Source organism: Cryptotermes secundus, unplaced genomic scaffold (genome assembly GCF_002891405.2).
Source record: "Cryptotermes secundus unplaced genomic scaffold, Csec_1.0 scaffold115, whole genome shotgun sequence".
Lineage (NCBI taxonomy): Eukaryota > Metazoa > Arthropoda > Insecta > Blattodea > Kalotermitidae > Cryptotermes > Cryptotermes secundus.
The window spans coordinates 205,507-231,197 of NW_019721516.1; the positions used below are offsets into that span (position 1 = coordinate 205,507).

At 35.1% G+C, this 25,691-nt stretch overlaps 1 protein-coding gene across 2 annotated transcripts in view; it reads left to right on the forward strand.

Moving 5' to 3' along the window:
- The window catches only part of LOC111875418 (mucin-5AC), a 194,925-nt gene extending 189,929 nt beyond the window's left edge, over positions 1-4,996 (forward strand). For both annotated transcript variants that reach the window (XM_023871658.2, XM_023871659.2), the window contains exon 5: positions 1,057-4,996. In XM_023871658.2, coding sequence (XP_023727426.1) covers positions 1,057-3,170 — 2,114 coding nt within the window. In that variant the 3' untranslated portion in view covers positions 3,171-4,996. The remainder of the gene's footprint in view (positions 1-1,056) is intronic.
- The last annotated feature ends 20,695 nt before the right edge of the window (positions 4,997-25,691 follow it).

The following is a 25,691-nucleotide window of genomic DNA, read 5'->3' on the forward strand; positions in this document are numbered from 1 at the left end:
ATTTACTGTACCGTTCTTGGCCATAAAACTGCAATTTTCCATTGGTAGTGTCCTCTCATTGTGAAAATATATAGGTTTTGAAATAAACATTCTTTTATAGGCTGAAGCATTTTTTTTTTCCATATCATACATCTTATGCTGAGCACATGAATCATAGTTTCCATAGATACATGACGGAAGCTTATTTTAACACCTTTATTGTAATAGTTCAGAAAGTTACACATTTTGGCATCAATCATATGCCATCACTAGACTTTCCCAATTAATGTATAGAGAGGAAGTTTCACATGTTATTAAGTAGTGTTGCTTATGTGCTATGGTGGTTAACTATTTTGTTTACTCTTGTGCTAGATGGTAAAAAATATATGAAAGTGCCTGTAACATCTGATTGTGTAAAATTTGAATACAATATGATCACAGGGGTTTGCAGATTTTGTAGAATCTCAAGGTTGACGCTCAACTCTTGAGCACATCATTGTCAGTATCCTCACTACAAGACAGTAGAGCAGAACAACGTAATACTTTAGCGTGCAGATAGCTTGCAGGCAGCTCTTACATACCACACATTAACATCACCAAAGACATTCACTTAGAGACTCTATAAAATACCTGCTCCGCTGAGGCATTGTTTGATTTTATTTTTATTTTATAGTCAGTCTTAATAGACACTTTTAAATGTGTTTTACCTTTTTGTACAAGACCAAACAGAAAAATAACTACCTTAGTCCTTAAAGCAACACTTCTTAATAACATGTCAGACTTCCTTTTTACCCATTCTGTTTGAAAAGATCATATGATGGTGTAATATTGACACAAACATGTAACCTTTTGAATTATTACAAATAAAGTTGTTGTTTAACTGAGCTTTTAACATGTGTTTTATATGTGCTTGACATAATGGAATGTAAATATTAAAATTGAAAAATAACTTCCATGTCCAGAGACTCTCAGGTCCTTGTATACTGTAGATGTAATTTTGAAAATCAGTAGAATGCAAATATCATAGTGTTCATTTGCTTTATATCTCTTGATATAAGTTTGTGTTTCTACCAACAGGCCAATCATCTTTGGGATATGATTCTCCTCATCAGAGGCCACCGAGATATGTCAGTCCACCAGCAGTACAGCGCCCACCGTGGTCTTCCGTGCATTGCCATGGTACAAGTATGAGGTCAGCAGGATCTCAGGATTCACAAGTATTCTGGACTTTACCAGCAAGAAGACCTCAGTATCAAGAAACTGACAATAATATATCAATGAACAAGCAAGAACTTGATTACCAGCATAGGAAACGGTTCAATACCATAGCGACAGCTGGAAGTGGTACAAAAATAAATCAGAACCAGTCTTATGTTCACTGTGATGACAGGCCGCAGTCAACAGCTATAAGTTGTTATGGAGGTCCTTCCTTGTCTGTTGGTGCTTACCAGTCTAGTCAGCATAAGAGTTCTCTTCCTGTAAATCGGAATGTGATTCACCAGAATCGTGGGCCTTTTCAAGGTGCAGTGTATTCACAACTGCGACCAAAATATCCAACTCCTGTCAGCATTCCAAATATACCCAATAATGAAAGGGCATGTGTACAGAGCAGCAGTGGAAGAACCTACAATTCAAATTACTATCCTAGTGCTCCATTATGGCAAGATTCCCAGAATGGTTTCTGTTCATCTACACCTACAAAGGATAGGACGGCATCACTCTTGCAAAATGATTCTACATTGATGTCCTTTGGGACAACATTTTCACCCATTGAGAAATATTCTCGAAAGGAAGAAGTAGCAAGGCATTCTTCAATAACAGATGGGAACAGATCCAATTCTAGAGTCCTTAAAATGTCTCGTGAAAGTAAAACTGATGTACCAAAACTTGTTTCAGTACCCAAAACATCAATGACATCTGAAGAGATCTTTGTTGCTATCCATAAATCAAAGAAACGGCTGAATATCAAGACAGATTCTAGTAGCTATGGCCGCAGTCATTCACCATCGTGTTCTTCCCTGACCAGTCTTTCACCTGGAAGTTCGGAGTCATCTATCCATGGCATTGGGGGAAGCAATACACCCATTAAAGTAGGTCCAGAGACTGGATCATTTAATGATGACAACTCAGCTGGAAGTAGACACAGCTGGTCTCCAAATTCAGGAGAATACTTCGATTTCTATAGTCGTTTTGAACGTAGAACTCCTTCCCCAGTAACATCCCCTAGTTCCAGGCAAAGCTGGGCATGTGATAGGCTAGGCCCTCGGCAACACACTTCTAGGAATGATTTCAAACGTTTATTATTACAGCAGGGAGCAGTAGGATCTGGCAATTCAGGTGGAAGGATATCAGCTGTGGAGCAGCTTAAACTGACAAGACAGCAAAAACAAGGAACTCTTCCTTCAGGTGGTACAGTTAGTAACAGTTACACACCAAGAAGTCCTGCAGAAAAAAGAACAGGTACTTCCAAACTGCTTCAATCTCCACGGTCAAATACGATATGGAGATTTGCTTCACCCAGAACAGATGTCCTCTCCTCCACAATACTGGAAGATTGTGCAGAGGAAGAGGATGCATCTAATTCCCCTCAACACTCCCAACCAACTCCACAACTGCCACCAGCAACATCAGATAGTGCTGGACATTCTTCAGTACAAAGACCGCTGAACTTATCCTTTGACAAAACTGGTAGACATTCCCCTAACAAAGACATAAATCAAGACACGAAACCTCTTACTTCACAACAAACCCAAAGGGAATCATCTCCAAGAGCAGCCATGAAAAGCCTTGTCAAAAATTCAAATACAAAGAATCTTCTCACTTCAGAGACAAATACAGCTCCCAAAAATACCTTTTTGCCTAAAGTAAGCAATCTTAAAAATGGTAGCTTACTGTCTCCAGAATTGTTATCCCCATCAAATGTGAAGGAGAACGTGAACACCAATTTGCAGCCCTCAGGCGTAGTGAGCACAAATTTAGGTGGTACAGCAGCCAAGAGTGCGACAAGTCTTAATAACCACCAGCCAATTGGTCATTTGATACTGCAGTCACCTTCTCATCGAATCAATATGCTTCTTGCCAGGCAGAGAGTTCATCAGTACTCCAGTCATGGGACTACTGCAAGGTCCATCCTTGGTGCTCTGACAGCTTCAAAGTCTCCACCTAAGGCAACTCTCGAAACTGCTCTGTAAATTATTTTAATCCTATTTATCATAAAACTCTTATTTCACATACTAATAATTAAAGTGTAGGATTCTCATTAAGTGAGTCCCCAACTCATATTACCTACCTGTATCATGGTTAGGTTAAAAAGAGAGACTTTTTGGAATACAATTAAGATGTATGATTAATTATCAGTAAGCGGCTTCAAAAGTCTAAAATTCTTACAGTCCACCATAATTTTTATGTTTTTGTCATTTTTTAAAATTTGAAGTATAATCCATTTGTTAGACAAAACGGTTCATTTAGCACTTCATTTTAGAAGCATATATATATCCAAAAATTTTGCCATGTATATTTTGAAAATATATATCAGCATTGAGAATTAAATGTAGCTGTACAACATCTGAACATGGCAATGTTTTAGATAAATTAAAACACAAAATTTGGTGTTATAATGGTTTGTGAGTCTCTGTGGCTGTGTCTTCTAAGCTTATATTCTATGTTCACACATTCACTAAATCTATATGATTTATTTATTTGCAAATGTATGAAGCATTTTGACTTAGCATGGGCCATTGTCAGATATGTCACTTAATGTTCCAACTTATCACATAATTAAAAACAAAATTATTAATTTTCAGTGCCTGCTTAGTTGGTTCTGTGCTGTATAGCCAAAAGGAATTTACAGACTCAACTGTGAATATTGGCAAGGACTCTGCATGTGTCAGAGTTCAGAATCAGATATTAAATTACATATAAATGACATCTATTTTTTATAGATATAAATATAAATTCACAAACATGTAACAGACACAGAACATAGTAGACAAATATTATGTTGGACAGTGTCCATAATCTGAGACCTATTTTAAATGTGCAGCATCAGTTTCTGTCATCAGGTGTGGGGGCAGAATCCTACCCAGTTGAGCCCATTATAAGGAGTTAGTGTTGATCATTGAACAGTATGCAGTCCACTAATCAAGCCAAGCTCCTTCTAATGGGCCCAACTGAGTAGGGTCGCCCCATGTTGATGGAAATGGATCTAGTTTCAGAAAAACTTATTGTGAATGTGCTCCATTGGACACTGTCCAGCATAATATTCATAAAATGAACAGACTATTGTCATGAACTCTAAAGTTTGGAGAATCACAAAACATCAGTGTAACACAATACACAATTCATTTTGAAACTACACCCTGAAGAAAATAATTTAAACTTGTGAAAAATTATGTATATAAATTTTGTCATAATGAATGATCAGTTCATTGATGATGACAATATAGTTATGCACTAATTGCTCAAAATTAAGCAGGTTTCTATATCTCACCAGCAAGGAATGACATAGTGTCATTAGAGGAGAAATTCTTCTATAATTGATACAGAAATAAATAGATTTTAACAGACATTAATCAGGAAAAACATAAGAAAACTAAATAAATAAGAATTAAATTAAAGAAACTTCAGATGACAAATACATTTCTGACCTCCAGAATGTATTATTCGAGAAATGTAGTTTTCATTTTAATTTCTGCTCTCTGCTTCCCTGTGTGTGTGCGCTATTCTAAATATAAACATTTTGTGTTTATAAACTTTTCCGAAATTATAGAAAACTCTTAGATGATATATAGTAAAGCATAACTGAAGAACAATTGGTGGAAATGAGAAGTAGCATTATTAATTTTGTTATTAGTGTTAATACTAAACAATGAACATGATGACATGCCATGTCAAATGTGCAAGATATTCATGGTATATAAAACGTGTTTCTAGTGAAGGCTTATTGTAATCAAAATATAATTATGAAAAAGTTAAATAGTTCCATTCAGTGTGACTAGTTAAGATTTTCTTATTTCAATTATTCACGCCCTTACATGTTTCGGTCTTTAGAGACCATCTTAAGAGAGACACCTTTACATCAATACAGTTATATACATACAATATAAATAATATACAATTGGCTGTAAAATCTTAAGTCTTTACAACTACAGCGGCTGTTCCAATACGTTAAAATATTTGTAGTTGGTTTGTTAGGATTCTATTCCAATTCATAAACCAAGCTGGTTCGTGTTGTCCCTCTTATTACGTATTTCTTTTCAACGGGGCTAAATGTGTGCCACCTTGTCGTTCTCAAGAAGAGGGTTCTTTAATGTTGTCCTGTATGTGTTTGTGGCCCGCTATGTTGTTTTGTTCTTCTCAAGAATGACAAGGTGGCACAGATTCGGCCCCCGTTAAAAGAAATAACAAGAGGGACAACACGAACCACCTTGGTTTACAAATTCCAATAGAATCCTAACAAACCAACTATAAATATTTTAAAGTATTGGAGCAGATGCTGTAGTTGTAAAGACTTAAGATTTTACAGCCAATTGTATATTATTTATATTGTATGTATATAACTGTATTGATGTAAAGGTGTCTCTCTTAAGATGGTCTCTAAAGACCGAAACATGTAAGGGCGTGAATAATTGAAATAAGAAAATCTTAACTAGTCACACTGAACGGAACTATTTAACTTTCTCATAATATTAGTGTGGTGGACCAGAATGAAACAAATAAAATAAAAAAATATATAATTACTTTATATTTCTACATTTCATAACAGAGACAGCAACTCTTGCAGTATAATCTGTGAATATCAGACAGCTTTTGCGAATGATTAACATATTTATGATTCCAATTCAAATTATTTCTGAGGTAACCCTAATGTTTAATGGTTTTTTAAGAATGGGACACATTTCAAATATGCAAATTTGTTCATGGTAACATGGAAGGACAAGTACTTTTGAGTGAGCAGACTTCTCCTTTTGTCACAAGTCATGTTTATTTTTTGATACATTTGAAAAATAAATGTATATATGGACTGAATGACAGAGAATCAGAGTCTGACTGAATCTGCCACACTGTAGCTTCAGCAATATTTAGTTCATATTAGGATAGACGGGATGTCCAGTGACTGTACATCATTACTTGAGGAATGTCGTATGAACATGGATCCAGTTTTCCATTGTTAACCAGTTATGTGTATTTGAAATTTAAGCTGATTTTAACACATATAATTAAGCTATATTGAAAAAATGTTAATATATAAATACAGTTTAAGTTCAAAGAGACCACCTTCAGTTTGGATGTACATTCAGACTCATTTTACCCATGTAACCTTACATAGAACACCAGGGTCATTCATGAATTGTACAGCTTCAAAAATGTCAGTAAAGTAGTTTCTCTCTCCTGTTTATTTTTCAGTCATACCTCATGTTTTCCACTCTGGAAGAGTGAAGTCCAGTGAGCGCTGGCCAATTCTATGGCTCACTATGGCTAATCCGTTGGCTAGAAATTGCTGATGAAAGTGTTATGTCCCATGTCCACTGAAATGTGGGGTTGCCCCATTCTGCTTAAAGGACATACGTAATTGTGTTTGCAGAGGAACATTCTCTAATAGGGCTAGCAGGCCATTTTGTAAAAAGAAAACCGTTGTGTAACGTTAACCTGTTAGGCATTCCTATAAAACATATGTTTCAGTGAGAAGTTCCCTAATAATACCACACCACAGATTTACAAAAAAATTATTTTGTATGCTGCTTATTGCTGTTCCTCATAGATTCATATAAGCCCATAGAGAGGACTTTATGGTATTGTCAATTCCTTCATTGGTTAACTGCTTCTCATCAGTAAATAAAATGTAATAATGCAAGAGGGGGGTGTGTCTCAAACTAACAGCAAAATTCCAGTTGCCTACACATGTCTCCAGGTTCAAGATAATGAACTCGCTGGATATGATCAGATACAGCCGTTCATTGTGTAATGCTTGCCAAACTCTAATATGCACAACATGGAGACAGGAAGAAATTCTTTTAGTACTAACATTTGGACTGCTCTGTGCCATTTGAATGTATTTTTCCTTTTCCACATTCTGGCATTCTGAATGTTTAACACATAACACACTTGGAAGTGAGCCAATTTGCATGAGCTGTTGATGAGTACCACTAGATATATATTGATTTGAGATTCTTTGTTGAAAATTGTTACCAGTATGCAACTCCAACACTTGTGCTCTCATTACAGAAAACATATATAAAGTGTATGTCTGCATGTTCTTAATTTGAAATTGTAAACTGCGTGTTTACAGCCACTTTCAGTAAAGTCTGTTGCATCACACATACATAACCTGACTGCACTGCATGCTAGCTGGAGCACTGCTAGTGAGTAGCCTTCTGTTTGAACACATCTGTGCCTGCTTGCATACGTACATTAACAGTGCAGCAAGAAATATCCATAGCTCCCTGGCCACTGAGAATCAGACTCATGTTTATAGGGCATTTCTGATTGAGAATGATCTCAGAAATAAAATCCTGACATATTGACATGAAGTCTGACTGTACACCTAATGGCCTTCGAGATAAATGGTTTTTGTGTCTTTTTTGTCCTCTCAGTATTGTGAAGAGCACAATTAAGCCATTCATTTATGTCCTTAGTTAAATTTCCAGGTGTCTCTCTAATCTGTGGTGTAGATATGCATTTATTGCAAATATAACTCTATTAACAGGTAATTCATTCTAAAGATACTGTGTATATTGGCCGCGCCATGGCTCAAGCGGTTAGTCGCTGGCTTCCCACTGCAGTGGCCCGGGTTTGATCCCCGGTCTGGTCAAATGGGATTTGTGGTGGATAAAGTGGCGCTGGGGCAGGTTTTCTCCAAGTACTTCGGTTTCCCCTGCCAATTTTCATTCCACCAATTGATCCACAGTCACCCTCACCTATCATCTTAGGGCTGGTACAATAGGCCAGAAGTGGCCGCAGTACAAGGGACTTAGTCTCACCCCACTAGCAATAAAAATAAATACTGTGTATATTTTGGCACTATGTAGGTTGAATTACTGACAGTATTGTTAAGTATATTACAAATAAATACTATATTGGAGTCATAAATTCATCTTTGAGAATGCTGTTCAACAGAAGAGACATTTGATATTCTCACATTGGTGACTGAAGGTTGCTGTTATCTGGAATATGATGTCATGTTGTACAGCAGATAGGTACCAACATGGAAGAACATATTGCCTCCATCTTTATGGTAGAAGATTAAGGCAACACCTATCACAAGAATGTGCCCATGTATCTACCCGACTACCTGTGTCACATCCTAGACTCACCAGTCTTAAGCAGACAAAATACTACACTGAAAAATCGAGTCAGTGGAAGAGATAATACATTGCATACAAATTGAGAGTCAATGGAAGAGGCAGTTAATTGCATAAATAATATTTCCATGATTTGTATTTTAAATACAAAACATTAAGATAATTTTTGAATACTGTAAATATCATAAACTATATTTCATTTCAGGCATTCGTTTTGAGAGAGTAAATTATTTTTACAGATCTTCGCTTATGCTCTTATACCAGATTTCATCAAAATTTTGTAAGCAGTTTGGGAGAGGAAACTTGTAGATCAGCAAATAGACATGACTTTGACACATGTGTCCAGTTGATATGTTTAGTGTAGTTGTAATAGCAACAATAATAACAAATTTGTATGTCATGCTCAAACATATACACATATATCTTAATTGGAACTCATTGTTCACAAAAGTAAATGATCTTGACCATGGTAATAGACTTTCAGCTGTAACTTTGGTTAATCTGGTTTGCTATCCATATATTATTTGTATTTAGCCGTAAGAATTCATTATTTTACTAAAGAAGAATAACTATTACAGAAAAATGGACTGTAAAGAAGAGACTTATGGAGCTGTATTATTTATTCAAACACTTGTAGTTGAATTAAATTGGGAGAAAATATTTATTATAAAGCTTTTGCTCATCTACTGTCTGACAGGTTAAAACTGAAAGACATTTATAACATATTGTTTTCTCTTGTAAATACTGTAGTTATGTAGTCTAGTCCAATTTGCCACCATATTGCTCACTAAGCAGAAGTTAACATTTTCAACATTCCAATAGTATCACTGTGATTGAAATTCCTTGAATTCAATCTAAAATAATCTCTGTTCCATTGGATTTATTAATATGTCATTTTTACCTGGAAGACAGATACATGTTTAAAGCAATAATTTAATTGTCTATAAATGTCATATGGTACAGCTTTATCATCAACACACAACTGTAGTTGTATGCAAGGGCAGCCTGTTGAGATCCTGGTGTACCTGAGCAGTCTTCTTAAATCTGCCTGATTAGATATTGATATTGAATGACACTTGTTGGAATGGTTTATATTCCTTTTTAATTAAACCTTCACAAGTATAAAAAACATAATTTCTCTTAACATGAAATAACTTTCTCTTGTGGCAAGAACCCTCATGACTGTATGTATTTATTCCTTACTTTGTCGTGATTTTAAGATGTCTTTAACAGAATGATTACCAAAGTTCTTCTAGTGAAAGATCTTAGGGGGCCAGAGAAGAAAGTCATCCTAGGCATCTGTTCTGACACTGCAACAGGTGGCAGTAATGTCACTAAAAAGTCACACACTCAAAGTGGCAAGTCTTGTTTGTAAGTGATCCAGCAGAATATAGAAACTGTAGAAAATGTTATGTTAAAATAGTGCAGTTTGCTGTTAATATATCTTGAATGTAACCGAAGTATGTGCTAAGCATTCCAATGTTAAAAATAAAAGAAATTATCAGTATGGATTTCAGACCAGCTGCAATATGGCCCTGGCATCGACTCAGCCTCTGACAGAAATGAATACCAGGAATCTTCCTAGGGGTAAAGGGTGGCTGGTCCCTAGGGCTGGCAACCTTACCGCCATCTGTGAGCTGACTGTCTAGAAAATTTGGGACCCTCAATGTCTGACAACACCATGGGCCTTCATGGCCTCTTACAGGGATAGTTTTTTTTTTTTATGGATTTCAGACAGATTTGTTACATTTGCATTCCAGAAAGAGCAGAACACAGAAAATATATTTCAGAGTGTCCAATTTATTGTGACTTTATACCTAGTACATTGTACACAAATCTAACTTGCAAGTAGATGACAATTTTCTAAGAAAAAATCTTCTATGTATTGATATTGGTAAGTTTGTCTTTGTCACAAGAGATAGTTATTGAACATACTTTGTTCCAAGGCATGCCTGTAATGTTATGTACACCTTTAACAAGTAGATACAGACATGCAGAATGGGGTTTACCCATTGTAAACTTTTGCCTGTATATCTGTATACTGTGTACAGGAATGTACTGTTCACCATTCTTATTTATAAGGTAAAGAAAGATATTGCAAAGTTGCTTTATTGAAATTGCATTTAAGGGTACATAGAGATTAATATATTCAAGGTAATGTAGGGAACAGGTATAACACCATGGGCGAATTAATGCCTTTACATAAAAAATTGTTTTTATAATCTAATGCATATTTATTAAAAAATAAAAGGACAACAACAATTATGTGTTTTTACCTATTAAACTCACCATCCTCTTATTAATTTCTTTAGCCAACAACTTACAAATATAAAAAGAAACTCTGTGGGGCTGAGTCCTTGAGAAGATAAAATTGGTGCTCAGCTGCTCCAGAAATTGTCAGTATTTTATGGAACCTGAAGATTCTTTGCTGTGTTGACAAGAGCCTGCCACTGGTCCCTGTCCTGTATCAGATGAATGTAGCTCACACACTCCCATCTTGTTTCTTTAAGATCTGTTTTAATTCTAACCATACATAAAGGGTTTGTCTAAATGCTCTGATATCAAACTCAAATTATGGAAATAGTTGATGTAACCAGTATTCCACATTGTGTGTGGAAACCATGCTTGGCTACATTATACAGGATCAGCTGTTACAATAGGAAGATATTATTACATTTTTAAATGAAGGCCTTGCTAATTTGTACAGAAATAAAGTATTAAATACTTCAGTCAGCCTTTTATATGTGGTGAATGTAGAGTGCACCACCAGTTAATAAATACACCCTGGGTTTCTCTGAATATATTGAGTGTAGCTTCTTTTCTGTCACTCTGTATTATCTTGTGTACTTGTATTATGTTTACACATGTGACTGGGATGTTCAGTTTCATTGGTTGTTATATTTTATGATAGCCTAATGTATCAGTTCCATAAAACTAGATATTTATATCTTCTTACAGGGAGAAGGCAAGGCATTTACCAAAACACTGCCACATATACTCTGCAAGTAGTGACCATGATTTTAGGGTGATTTTTAGCCTTGTTGGTACACTGAAGCCTGATATGTCTGTAAAAAAATGGTAAAATTGTCAAAATCAGTCAGTATAAAAGCTGGGATAACATGAGTCAGTATAGTGACAGGCTATGGGCTGGACACCCGGGTTCAGTTACTGGCAGGAAAAGATTTTTCTCTTCTCCTCAGCAGCTCATTCTTCAGTGGCAAGGGCATGACGTTGACTGCTCTCCATCTATTGCTGAGGCAAATGGTGGAGCTGTACCTCCATTCCTCCATATATCTTTGTGGCATGGTGTGTAATTAGTTAAACACAGGGACAAATTTTGGAGTATACATTCACTGACAATTATAGTTTTTGATTGGCAGCATTTGCTCTTTGATCTCCCACCTACTTATCTCAACTTAGTGTTAGGTGGTTCTTGAATGTATAAGGGGTGGGCCTTCTTTGCCCTTGTACCACAACCACAGTGATCTATTGTGCCTATCATGAGATACCAGGTGGTTCTTACCCTTATTAATGTTTTTTGGCACTTGTTGTGGGGGTAACCCAAGATGTGACATTTCTAATTCCTGTAAGGTACTGTGTGTGTGTGTGTGTGTGTCACTGTCAGTCAGTTTGCCAGTATGCTGCCTCTGACTCCTATACTGCAGACAGATCTGCCTGTTATTAGTGCACAATTAGATGCATGTAACAGAGACCACATAGCACTTGACATTGCGTGTTTTTTATGGTTTCAAATATGAATGCTGGGACAGTTCAGTCAGTATAGCAATGGGATATGTGCTGGATGGCCAGGGTTAAATTCTCTAGCCTTCCATCCAATGGGTACTGGGGGCTCTTTCTCCAGGGGCAAAGTGGTCTGGATGCGAAAGTGACCACTCACCACCCAGTGTTGAGGTCAAGAATGGTGGAGCTATACATCCTCTCCCTTGTACGTCTTCATGGTATGGTCCTCAAGTAATTAATCACAGGGACAACTTTACCTCTGCCTTATGGTTTCAAATATACTGCACGCTAGGATGTAGGTTAGAGCAGCACAGACACAGATCTGTGTTGTGTTGGCTTGCCCAAGATTGTTGTCAAGACACAAATTCCTGTGAAGCTGAATACAGCAATGGTGAAAGAACTTATTGTGTGTTAGAGTTGAAACACTTATTTTGTGATGTGAGACATTCCAGTTGAAAACGATGGTCAAAGGCAATATGAGGGATGGAATAGCAGTAGAGCATGAACATTACCGCTGAAACCTTATATATCACACAAAGAGGGAGTTAACAGTGGAATGAGGACAAGGAAGAAACAAACATTATTGTCTTCACAATTATGGAAAGAAGATTTTATTTTTATGATGCAGCATTTATTACTTTTGGCATAAAAACAGCATCATTTTGCCAAGTTGCACATCAGCTGAGTTGAAATGGCGAGTGAAATTTTCTCTCGATGAAAAAGCATCAAACGTGTATGACCATCTGTTATTTTGTGATGGAATAACCTGGATTTCATGCAGTTTCTCTGATGAATTATTGTTTATTTNAGTCATTTTCTTGGAGGAAGAAATTATAGAACTATGACATAAAATTAATTATTTTTATTAACAAAGCAATCATGGTGATGTCTGAAATTCATGCATATACAAAATGAAGTACTCTTGCATATCAGTACACAAAATATGCTTCAAATTATGCATTCCGATAATTGGGCATAAGTCATGACACTCTCAGGGACTTTGTAGTCATGTGATAAAATTGTTGACCTTTTGGAACTGAAATTCATCTAATATTTAGAAATTCAGTTATTACCTTGCAAAGACACATTCTGTCTACATTACAAAGACTATGCAGTTAATGCTCTTTATGGAAGTAATCACTGCTTATTCTGAGGATCATATGAAACCCATAAATTTTCTTTGTCCAAAAAAGTGGAGGTTTTTAATGGCAAAGCAGTATGTACAATAATCACTGAGCTCTGAAGGGTTAAGTAGGCCTTATGTTTCAGTTGATGATCTGACTTGTTCCCTTTAGTTAGAACTTAAAACATTGTAGATGAACTTAACATTAGTGCTTAAAGTTTTACATAATCCATTCTTTCAGTTTCTTTGCCAACTATAATATAAACATTTCATTTTTTGCTCACTGTTTTCACATGCTGATATTTTTGTATTAATGCATATTAGGTATAATACCATCTAAACTGTAGTCTAATGGTTTCTAGGGTGACCATCCAACTCTTGCTTCATGAACCCAAACATTATTTGGAAAATTTCTTCTAAACTTCAGTTCCATTAATACAGTACATCACTGTCAGATGAATGTAATCTCTTTGGATCATGGTCATGTAATCTGCTTACTGGTGTACAAGCAATATTCATAGTCAACAGATTAGTGTTACATTATTTTCTTTCCGGTCTTGTATGCGTGGAAACCTAGAATAATAAAATGCATTATATTTGTTGCTGATTCATAATTGCTTAATAGTTTGTGTAGTGTTGCACCCTTCTGTGGGAGCAAAACTGTTTTCGTCTTAAAGGCATTTCACTAAAATAATACATTAGCTATTAAAATATGTTTAGTAAGAAACTTTATTAATTTATTGAGAATAAAAACTGGTAGTCATAATTCTAACTTCAACTGATTTTGACTTAATCCTTCCCATTGCAACATGGCCCTGGGTTTGACTTAGTCTTTAACGGAAATGAGTACCAGGAATCTTCCTGGGATAAAGGATGGGTAGCCTGTGTGTTAGGCTGACAACCTCACTGCCATCTGTGTACTGATTGTATGGAAAATGTGGAAGCCTCAACATCTCATGAATCAATAGGCCACCATAACCAGTTACAGGTATAGCTTTACCTTTACCTTTTTACTTATGAGGCAATTGGGTTAATTGGTTTGTGGTAAATTATGTGCCTACTGATTTTGTTATTGCTAATGTTATAGAAATTCCAGATGCAAAAATTACTGCCTTAAATGAATATCATGAATACTGAGTGTGATTTTAAACTAAAGAAATGTTATGAATGGGTCTTAAAATATAGACAGCATTATGAATATTGGCTGGCATTTATTCTCAAGACACAATGCAAGGGTCAAGAAATACTTTACTTTTACTTATTGTGTTTCAAGCTCAAGTTTAAAAAGCGCTGGAAAATTTCCTCTAATATTTGAGTCCCCTGCTGTTTATTAGGATACTAATTTGAGGAATCTATTGTTATATCTGCTTATAACACTATGTGATGTGTACTCTTTATCAGATATTTCAGTTTTCATGGTGATACCACCAAGAACTCCAAATTTATAATTATATTACAGTATTAAACAACTTTTTTCTTCATAATTTATATTAATACAAGATTGATTATATTAAGTTTGTTGGGTTTAAGCTTTAAGTTTCAGATCATAGCTATGGTTGCAATTTCTGACATGTAATCATACTTCACATATCCTAATATATAAGATTATTTATGATTTGTCTTCATACTGGACCTTACAATACCATCTCCAATGATTCATCATTACTGTCAACCAGAAGTTAGATGCAGATTTTGCACAGCTGTGATTTTATTGTTTAACTTTCTTATGAACTTACCTTAATAAAACTTATTTCTTTTTAAAAATTATTGTCACACAAAGTTTCAAGAGCCTTCATCAGGTTGCATTTGTGCTTGTTTCTCACAGCTCACTCATTTCATTTATTTTTCATAGATCCGTACAGTATATAACCAGGTTGTTGAAATGGTCATGACTTAGCCTGCAGTGTGGCTGTTAGTCATGGTAGAAAATTAAGAGATACCAGCATGGGTTTTCTTCTAGTGGCATTATATTCCTCTTTAGTTTAATAACAATCCATGTTATTTGGCTGGACAGATGCAGACATACATGTGATGATGCAATAAGCCCATCTTCTCTTACAAAATAATGAGCATGGACAGTAATTGTCTATGACTTTACAGTGTCCAAAAATTTTATCTGGCATTCTTTTGGCCAGTTTAATGTTGTATTTAGGTAAAATTATTGGAGATCAATAATGTGAATTTGCATGTGAAATATTTACTTTATGGTGAACAAATATTAAGGACTGCAGTGATAGTACATCAGTTAATTATAGGCTTCAAAAAAGCCCTGGACTGTGAAGAGAAGCGTAACAGTACTTTTAATTAAACTGGGAATGTCAAGAAAACTAAGTGAACAAATTCTATAGTAAAATATCTATGCTTAAACATTTTTCTTTTATGATTCCTATTAAGGTGGTCAAAACCAAGAGGATATCTGATAATATTTTTCTTTTAATTTCACCGTTGTATGTGCTATTTGGAAAGTTCCAAGAAATTAAGAAGAGCTTCTCAAGGAAACTTTGCGCTATGAAATTATTCAGTTATTAGATAATCTTTACTTGAAAACTGATAAAAATTTAAATGGAAATTATTTACTGTCTCAAATTTCAAGTGGTGTGCCAAATCTGAAGGGTTCAGTCACATAGCATACAATACATAGCATTTGTGCCTTTTCATTTAGTGCACATAAAGAATCATATGTACTAAGAATAGTTATTCTTCTGTTAAAATATTGATTTCAATATGTATTGAACCTTTAAACTTTGACAAGGAAGGATGGTCACCCTATCTGTATGTAAGGTTTTAACAGTGGCAAGACTGTGAAACATACCCCATATGTTACAAAATAGAAATAAAAACAGTTCTGAATGTTCATAAATACAATCAACAGTATTTTAAAAAAAATTGTAAATCTGACAATAATTCTTCTGTTTGGTGTAATACAATACCACATTTTTTTCCCACAAATAATGTTTTTTTTTCATGAACTATAGGTAGTAACACATTTGTTTTTATAGTTTATTTTCCTACATGGTCATCTAATTCTTTTTCATTTGTATGTCTGACATCCTGTTGTGTGTATCACTAGTATGTGGTATAACCATCAATCACAACTGTTTATTTTCAATAACTGATGTTTATTGAAATGTTACTATACCACATGTTTTGGAGGTTTAGACCATCATCATGTGATTCGTAAACAATAATAAGCAGCAGGCACTGTTGGTTACTAAACTGCTTGTGCAACAGAAGCCCCTGATGATGGTCTAAATGGTCTAACATTTTAATAAACATCAATTATAGAAAACAAAAAGTTGTGATTGACAGATATACCACATACTGTCTAATATTTTGATACTTATTTTCTTATTTTTGAGTGGAAAATACTTAGAGAAGCAACACAGTAAAGTTTTTACATTTGGAAGCATTTAAAACATGATTTAGAGAGCAAACCATATTTTCACACACGTAGCTCATACACAGTGTTTTTAATTAGAGCACTTATATAATTTTGTTTAGGCTTTTAATTTTCCTGTAATACAAATATCAACACTCATCCAGGTGTAAGAACACATTAGTACAGCATAACATTATGATATATGTTGCATGTAGTTATGCACTGAAAGCACATTTAAGATACATATTGGTATCACCTTCTCCCCAGACAATAGAGTACTACAGTATTACATGTTATCATGCCAGTAGCAATTTCATTACAGCAGATGTACATGAATGCAATTCATTTGATAAATTAGATGATGCTGATAGGAATACTTAGTTTAAGAGCATTTGATTATGAAATTTTGTATGTTATTTGCATGAAGTGCACAAAATGAACAACTAATATGGAGGACATGCCTGTATACAGATTCTGTCTCTGATAATACTTAACCAATATTTGTAAAATTTATTATTAGGGGGAGGCACTAAATGCTGTTTGGCAAATTTTTGGTATTTGTCAATTATAACCCTACTTTACATATCTGATATAGCTTGATCAACAAAAGACTTCAGAACTTGTCTCTGCCATGAGTATGGAAAACAGTGTATATGATGAAAGTCTGAAATTTTAAACATTTTTATATATGGTATACTGTTAACTAGCTTTGTCAAAAACAAATCAGCTTCTGCTACAAATGAGCCTAATATTGAATTGAAATTGGAATACACATATCCTCGTATTTCATACAGTGATATGTTTAAACATGCATCTGTTAAAAGAAATTTTAATTGTAATTTATCTTGCTACCTTCATTTATATTGAAGAGCCCCCTGGAACATTGGTAACCACTGCTGGACTACATGGTTGTATCCTAGAAGACCACAGTTTTAATACTCACCAGTACTTTTATGCTTTTCACACAGGTTACTGATACTGTAGGCCTGTAGCCTGAGTTACTGATAACTTTGTGAAATAAACTACAAACAGAGAACAAACAAACACAGGTTCTGGAATTCTGTTACAAATTCATCACAACCATCATACATTATTCAATAGGTGACTTTCAATTCAGAATTTTTTTTTTAATTTCATTCCATTCAACAGTTAAAATGTGTATTTTCATTTTCAGATTTTGAAGGAAGAATTGTGGAATGATCCTAAATTCCAGAGAAAGAAAGCTGATATTTATCCATGATATGTGTTACAGGCTTTGGAACTGAATGTGTTGGTTCTTGACTTGTATCCAGAGTGATTTTGGCCAAGACACCACTTATGATGGCTGAGGTTGCTCATGATTTTTCATAATCCCTCCCATGCAGATTGCAGGATAATACCTTGATTAAAGATGATCACTACCTTCCAAATCCTCTTCAATTCATTGTACCATTTATTGCCTTACCATTCTATGCTATATAGCAGGGCTACTGACTAGTGTTGTAGAATAACACCAAAAGAATCTTACATCTGTGGCTTGTGAATGTAACCACTGGAACACACAACAGTGTAACATACAACTGTGGAAGCTCATGTACAAAAGAATTTAGTATGATCTTCAAAAAATTATTCATATGTGCTTTTGAATTTTATATTGTTGTTGCAAATGTGAAATTAATATTTTGACTGGAGCAATGACTTCTGAAAAGGTGTTAAGGTGAAATTTGAGGTTATCACAACAGTAATTGAAGATTGCTTCTTCTGGGGTATGACCTATTTAGTGTGGTAGATATTCGTCTTGTTACTGTAGTTGGTTTTTTCAGGGTTCTGGTCCTGTATTCCCTCTCCCTATATCTACACCAATTGATCCCATTCTTGGCCTACTCTTCCACCATGAAGATGGGGGAAGCACATTTCTCTGAAACATCGGAAATATCTATCAGATTACATGGCATCACATTCCAGAAGGCTGTATTCATCAGATGTTAAGTCACTTTCTCTGTGTTTCAAATTTTAAACCTCTGTGTCACTTTTAATAAGTGTAACAGGGTGGGGAATGAATTGTTTGGATGAACTAATAGTTTTAACTCTGATTTATACAGGCAATAAATTTTGTGTTGCTTTTATATGAGATGGTGATTATTGGAGTAATAGTGATGTTAAAGTTATTTTCAGAAAGCTGCACTTATTCCTGAAAGCTCCTAGCAGACTCTCCAGGTCTAAGTAGAGAAATGTGGATCCCTCCTTTCTTTTTATTTCAGGCTCTTTAATTAAATGATACCAGAAAATTTCCATGGAATGGTTCAGTACATGGGTCACAGGTGATACATATAAAGGGATGTGGAAACAACATTTGATTATAAGCATTCTGGGTTTGTAATCCTAATTTTTTTCCAGTTGAATAAAGAAATGGTGGTAGTCAGTCTTAATGTAAAGAATTTATGTATGTTCTTAACTGCTTTGGAAGCGTTTCTTTCTCTGGCTCTGAAATCCCATATTAACCTCAGCCAATAATTTTTCTTTGACACAAGTTTGAACAAGCAGTACACACAAGTGTATTTATAATTTTGAAATACATACACCATATAATTCTTAAAACTGCCATTGATTTCTGTTGACTTGGTAATAAGCAAAATTTGCTTATGAATTTTATCAGAATTGATAGACCCCTTCCCATTCAAAGTATTTATCCACAGAAGCATCATTATATTGAAAAACAAATCATATAAATCAATGGAATCTAGCACGTGCCAATTACTTATTTGGTTTACATATTGACTATGTTTCAGTAGCACATGTGAAATTAGTTCAAAATCATATGATAATTCTGCCAAGTATAATCTTTTATATCTGAAAAACTAACCAGTATCTTTCTTAATGTTTTCAAGAAGTATGGAGGTCTGGATGTAACATAAAATGTTATCTTACTGTTCTGTGAGCAAAATAGAGTACCAGCAGTCATCTTCACACTGATGATATGTGAATCACCTTCAGCTCATACACATGTTAATGCCCCGTATTATCAGATTATACACAGACTTGGGTGGAAGTGAAATCTGTCCCATCCTCTCTTTACAATAAACACACTAAAGATGGAGAGTGTCTAATGATCCCAGTATATTTAATTCTTATGTATGTCTTAGTTCATATGTGATTGTAGAATTCTTCTTTTTTCTGGAAGGCTACAGCTATTGGTTTTGTGTTAATTTATGAAAGTACAATGTACATGTGAAAGAGGAGAAGGCAGATATCAAAGGAATATAGTCACTCTCAGCAAGATAGTATAATAAAGAAGAAAAGCGGCGGACATTAGGATGAACCATTTGATAAGTTGCTTGTCTTTTTCTAACACACAGATATATTTAAGAGCACAACCAGGTGTGAAGAGAGAATATGCATATTGATCTGTGGAAGTCACAGTTAACATAGTTACATTGTACAATATTGAAGCCCTGATGATGCCATATCCTCTACTTGTTTCGATAAGCTAAAGATCTTATTAATCAGCTGTATGAGAAGTGTTATTATTTATGCATGGAACTGAGCAATTACTGATCTTTAGTGGCTCTTTTATCCTGTAGAGTAATTGCAAACCTTTCTTTTTAGGTATGTTTATAACCTTGCAGAGCACCTCTTAAAAATGCCCTATCTATGTATGTATCTCTCCATATGTGGGTAAAGTTGCCCCTGTGCATTAAGCACTATAGAGTGAGTGGATGTATAGATCCACATTTTCTTGACCTCGGCACTAGCTGGATCTGAGTGGTCAGCTTCGTATCTCTCCATATATACAACAGTAAAATAACATGAAGGCTACTAAATTAATTTTTATAAAATTTGAGACTGAAGAGTCATAGAGTGTTTGTCTACATATCTGAGTTTTGGTTAAAATCAGACAAACAATTTGTGTGAGTACTTAATGGGTGTTCCTGCATGTATCTAAAAAGTAACTCTTTAAATATTTGTCAAAGTGTACTGTGTTGTGCTTAGTAACATTTTTTGTAAATCTTACTGTTTTTGAGACAAATGAACAAAGATTGTTTTGCTATGCTCAAATTTCTTAACTTTCATATTCAACGGTCATATACATATGACGGTCTGAACATATACAGTGATTACCAAACAATCAGTAATAATTAACCGAAACATACATATGATGTTTATCATATAGTTCTGTTTTTGAATATTTGTGCAATACATATTTGCTGTTACTGATACTATTTCTTCTTGAAACATGGTCTAGGATGGTTCTTGCATGTAGAATTGTCAGAAATGAAATGTTTAATACTATCATCCATTACATTATCATCCATTATCATCATTACATATCATATTCTTACAGCCAGGGATAATCGAATGAATGTGAACAGATTTGATAAAGTAAGTAAGTAAAGTAAAGTAAAGTAAAGGTATACCTGTACCAGGCCGTGAAGTCCCATAGGGTTGTGAGACGTAGAGGGTCCCACATTATTTAGACAGTCGACTCAAAGATTGCAGTAAGGTTGTCAGCCTTACGAGCCGGCCGCGCTTTACTCCCCAGGAAAATTATTTAATTAATTCCTGGTACTCATTTCTGTTAGAGGCTGAGTAAACCCCAGGGCCTAATGCAGCTGGAAGGATTAGGTCAATTGAAAAAAAAAATCCAATGACCTCATCGGGACTTGAACCCGCGACCTTCCTCTAGCAAACCTCACTGCTTTGTTTTTTACACTTTTCATTTATCATTCCAGCAGCTTCTTCAGTGCTTCCACAGCTGGCAGCACCAGATGGAAATTCATCTCCCAGCACTGATCTGTGTTAATAACAATTTAGATTTGTAATGAGAGCTTATTTTCAGGAAGTTTCTGTCACGTTTAGAAATTTCTTATACACTTTCACAGTTAATGGTTTTTCTTTTATGTGCTCCTTGTTTGCCATCACAATGTTGGAGTCTGTACCATGGTTTACCAATTTGGGGTCATATTTTTTAATAATAGTAAAATGTAGGTTACTGTATATTTTTCTGGCTTCTTGACATCATGGTCTCCATTATGGACTCACACAATTATTCTGATATACATGAATCCTCTTAGAACACCTGGATGCTCATGGGGTAACAGAAGACCTCACCACCTTACCCCACACACTCCACACATGACTGGCACATTATAAAATATAAGTATTTGTCTCTTTTTTAAATGAGACTTTCATGCAGCAAGTTTGGTTTTACATATATTATACAAATTCCATATCTCTTTTTAAGTTGTTTCATTGGAAATTTAAAGTATATAAATAGAAGAGTTGGATATGTTATTAGTTTAAAGTTAAATATAACCAATTCATGTACACTGATCTTTATATTTCTTGTCAAAATTATCCTTGGTAATACAGAACTGAAACATTTTTACAAAATATCTTGCTGTATGCTTGCTAGGCATGAACCTTCTTTCTTGTTTGTGCCCCCCCCCCACATCAACTTTGCAATGACAAGACAAGCGAGAAGTTACACACATTTCCATGGACTTTTTTTTCAAGACACAAAGACACATTTAACAGCACGAACAGCTTCTTGTTATACAAGTTGAAGAAAGACAATTATTTATTTAGAAATAACAACAGCCACAGAAGATTGAAACCAATATCACACTGACTGTAACATTTTATTTCCACTCATAGACATTTTACTTATTATTTGCAGAGGGAAGGGATTGCGCTTTGATTTGGATTGCACTGTTTCTGAAGGTATCAGGCTGCCTCAAAAACTTTATGACTGCTTTGTTTTGGACTTTCACAGCAATTCAATGGTAATATTAGTTCTGTATTTTGTGATGGAGCCATGTGGAAGTGGGCTGTGTTGCCAAACGTTTTGGAGGGTCATGCTTTCTCCATCTTCAGTATTCGCAGTATTTCTCCTACCATCCATGAAACGCAATGTTCTCAGCCAGGCCCAGGGCAACTAGGGTCTCTAGGCTGAAGGGTATATAAGATTCTGTGTGAATAAGGGGCCATGTACTTCAGAGGTACAGCCCACATATTAGAAAAAGCATGAAATAGCTCTAGGGAGACCTCTGGCTTTTTCATTCAGAATGCTCAGTGGTGGCAGAACAATTAACCAGGGTCACCATATTCAGTTCAACCACACAGTAACATTACTGCAGCTGTTCCACTATTCCAGCAGTTATTCACAAATCCACTGATGTCAAATTACACCATAATATAACTAGAGAAAGGGGGTACCTGATAAACTCAGTCAGAAGAACGTCAGCCACATGTTTAGGGTGTGAAAAGGATGCTGCATGACTAACAATCCACAGACCCTTTGCCTGGGCTGGAGATAACTGCCTAAACTCCCTAGTTTTATTTCTGCCTTAGGCACAATTTTCTCTTGCATATCACAGTAACTCCCTTTCTCTCCTTCCTGTTCCCAGCTCAGTAGTTTTCTTACTCTCCTTTCTTAAGTGGCCCTTAAAATGGGTGTTTCCTTGCTCTCTTTCTGTGATGACCTTTAAAAGAACTGTTTTCTCACTATTCCATATTTACTCTGACCCTCTCTCCTCCCTTGGTTCTGAGTGACCACTGTCCTGTTACTGTACCTGTATACTTGTACTTTGACCATACCCTCATCACAACTAATTTTGAACTTTAAGATGGGGACATGTTTCCCTGAAATGCTTGTAATTTAGCTCACTTCCACATTTTACCATCATCCAGAAAAAGGATCAAAATCATTATTGATTACTGCTGTGAATTTTGTACCATTTATAGTTATTTTCAGTGGCACTGCCAATTAGACTTGCTATACACCTATTCAAAGGGTGTAAGTGAAGTTCCATTTTAGTGCATGAATAAATAATGGTCATACTGGAATGAGTAGAAAATCGTGATGATGTGGATGCAGACCTCAATACATGAATGAATGTACAAGTATAAGGGGTGCTTGACCTCAATACATTGTCTCTCAAGATCTATTTTTCGTAATTTAAGATATGCTTCTTGTTTGTGAGAACCAAATATCAAAGTGATAAGGCATAATGGTTTTCATGATGATTATATTTGTTAATTAATGAAACACAATTTTAATGTCTATAACATTATAATCCTTTAATTTTTGCAAAAATAGGTTACTCTGACATTTCAAGTTTGTAAGTTATTTAAATGCTTTTGATGTTTTAATTACATTTGTCAGGGTACCAAGTACATTCAGAGGTACTAACTTTTAAGTCACTGAATAAAATACGTTCATGCTGATACTTGAATTCGGTGTTACTGCTTGAGTACTATTAATAACAGAAATATATTGAAGGAGGTGAAAGCTAAGCATTTTTGAATGCCAGTGGTCAATTTGCCAGCTTTCATGAGAGTGGACTGTATTTTCAAAAATAATTTAAAATAGAAATTATATGTTATTGTTATTGCTGAATTCATATATATTTAAAAATATTAAATTTATTCTATTTTTTTATTAAAAGGAAACCTTGCAGAAAAATATAGAGTAATTGAGAAGAGAATGTTTTATATATCATTTGCACACGCTGCATAAAGTGGACACAAAATAGAAAGATAATGTTCATCCATTTATCCATTCACCCACATGTTATATCCCTGAAATTATTCAGTGAATTTTGATTGAATCTGTTAGAGGGGTGTTTGATTTTAAATATTTTAGAAAATTTAGTATTTTCCCTTGTTAGATAACAAAGTATTCTTTAAAGCGGCCTCCATAGTCTAGGGGTAACGTTCCCACCTCATGACTCAAGGTACGCGGGTTCAAACCCGGCAGAGGTCATGGAATTTTTAAGGGCGGAAAAAATTCAAGGAATAAGTCCTCTGGGAGGGACTTTAAGCCGTGGGTCCCGTGTCGTAGATTTACGGCATGTAAAAGAACCTCATGTCTCTAGGAGACCTCTGAGCTAAATTTGGCAAAAAGTTTCCAGCCCAAAGTAGTTTCCAATGCCTCCGGTAGATAGGGAAGTATAAGGTACCACTGCCAGAGGAAGGGGGGACCTCTCTGACAGAAAGGGACTAACTATTAGATACCACTGCCAGTAGAAGGTTGGAACCTTGCTGGCAGAAAGGGGCTAATAGTACCGGTAGGGTATGGAGACAGTAGAAATTAAAAATGGGGACGCACAATGGACCAATAACTGGTCTAAGTGCATGGGGAAACCCACCCCCTCTATACTCAATACTCAAGTATTCTTTAAGCTCAAATTTGTAACTTCATCATTTTTCTCTAAAAATGACCCACAGTACAAATTTTTCCACAGAGGAATATGTAGATATTGTTAAGATTGTAGTTTTTATTCTAACATTTTTAATGTGGTACAGATAAAGGTTATTTATGTGTATAAACAGTGTTATATGTTGTGTGGTAAGTTGCAAATAAAGCATTTCCATCCTTGTTAACAAAGCAGATGGAACTGCTGGCTTAAAAGTCAGTGTGCAGTATTGAATTCTGATATTAGCAGGAGCAGTAGTAGCATTAGTAGCAAGTTATGATGATGGTGATGATAACTAATGATTAGATAATGGATATATTTCCTGATCTTTTCTTTGAAATATGGCTCACCCACCATTCCAGTAAGTATGGATATTTCTTTCCATTTTTACAGAACCTTCAAACAATGGAACTTCAGCCACCAACTTTATTTAAAGAACTTATGGTACATACTTCATTGCAAGGCATCCTGATTTACCTTCATTATAAAGCAGTTTATAAATGGGGTTTTATTTGGACCATGCAAAACAATTCACAATTTATAAAACATAGCTATTAAACAAATAATTGGTTTGTACTGAATTTCACTCACTGAGGGCGAACTGTCATCATATTTTCATATTCCTTAATTAATGTCTAATGATTAAATTTGAAATTATATGAAATTATTAGTACAAATATTTACTGCACCGAAGTTGAAATAATTATGTTATTTTGAACCATACACAAGCAATCTGCCAAAATTTCTTGTTTTAACACAGCATTCAAAATGGTAATAAGTTGTCATTGATGTTGTTCATGTAGTGAATTGATTCTGCCTTTAAAGATTATTTCATTACGACAATTTTAATGATGAGATTCTGTATGCCTATTGTGTAGGTAAATTTCAGTGCATGTGGTATGTATTTCCAGTCTAGAAAACCGAGATTAACGGCTGTGGGGATCCGTTGTGCTGACCACGTGACACCCTCTATCCGCAAAAGTTTACACTAA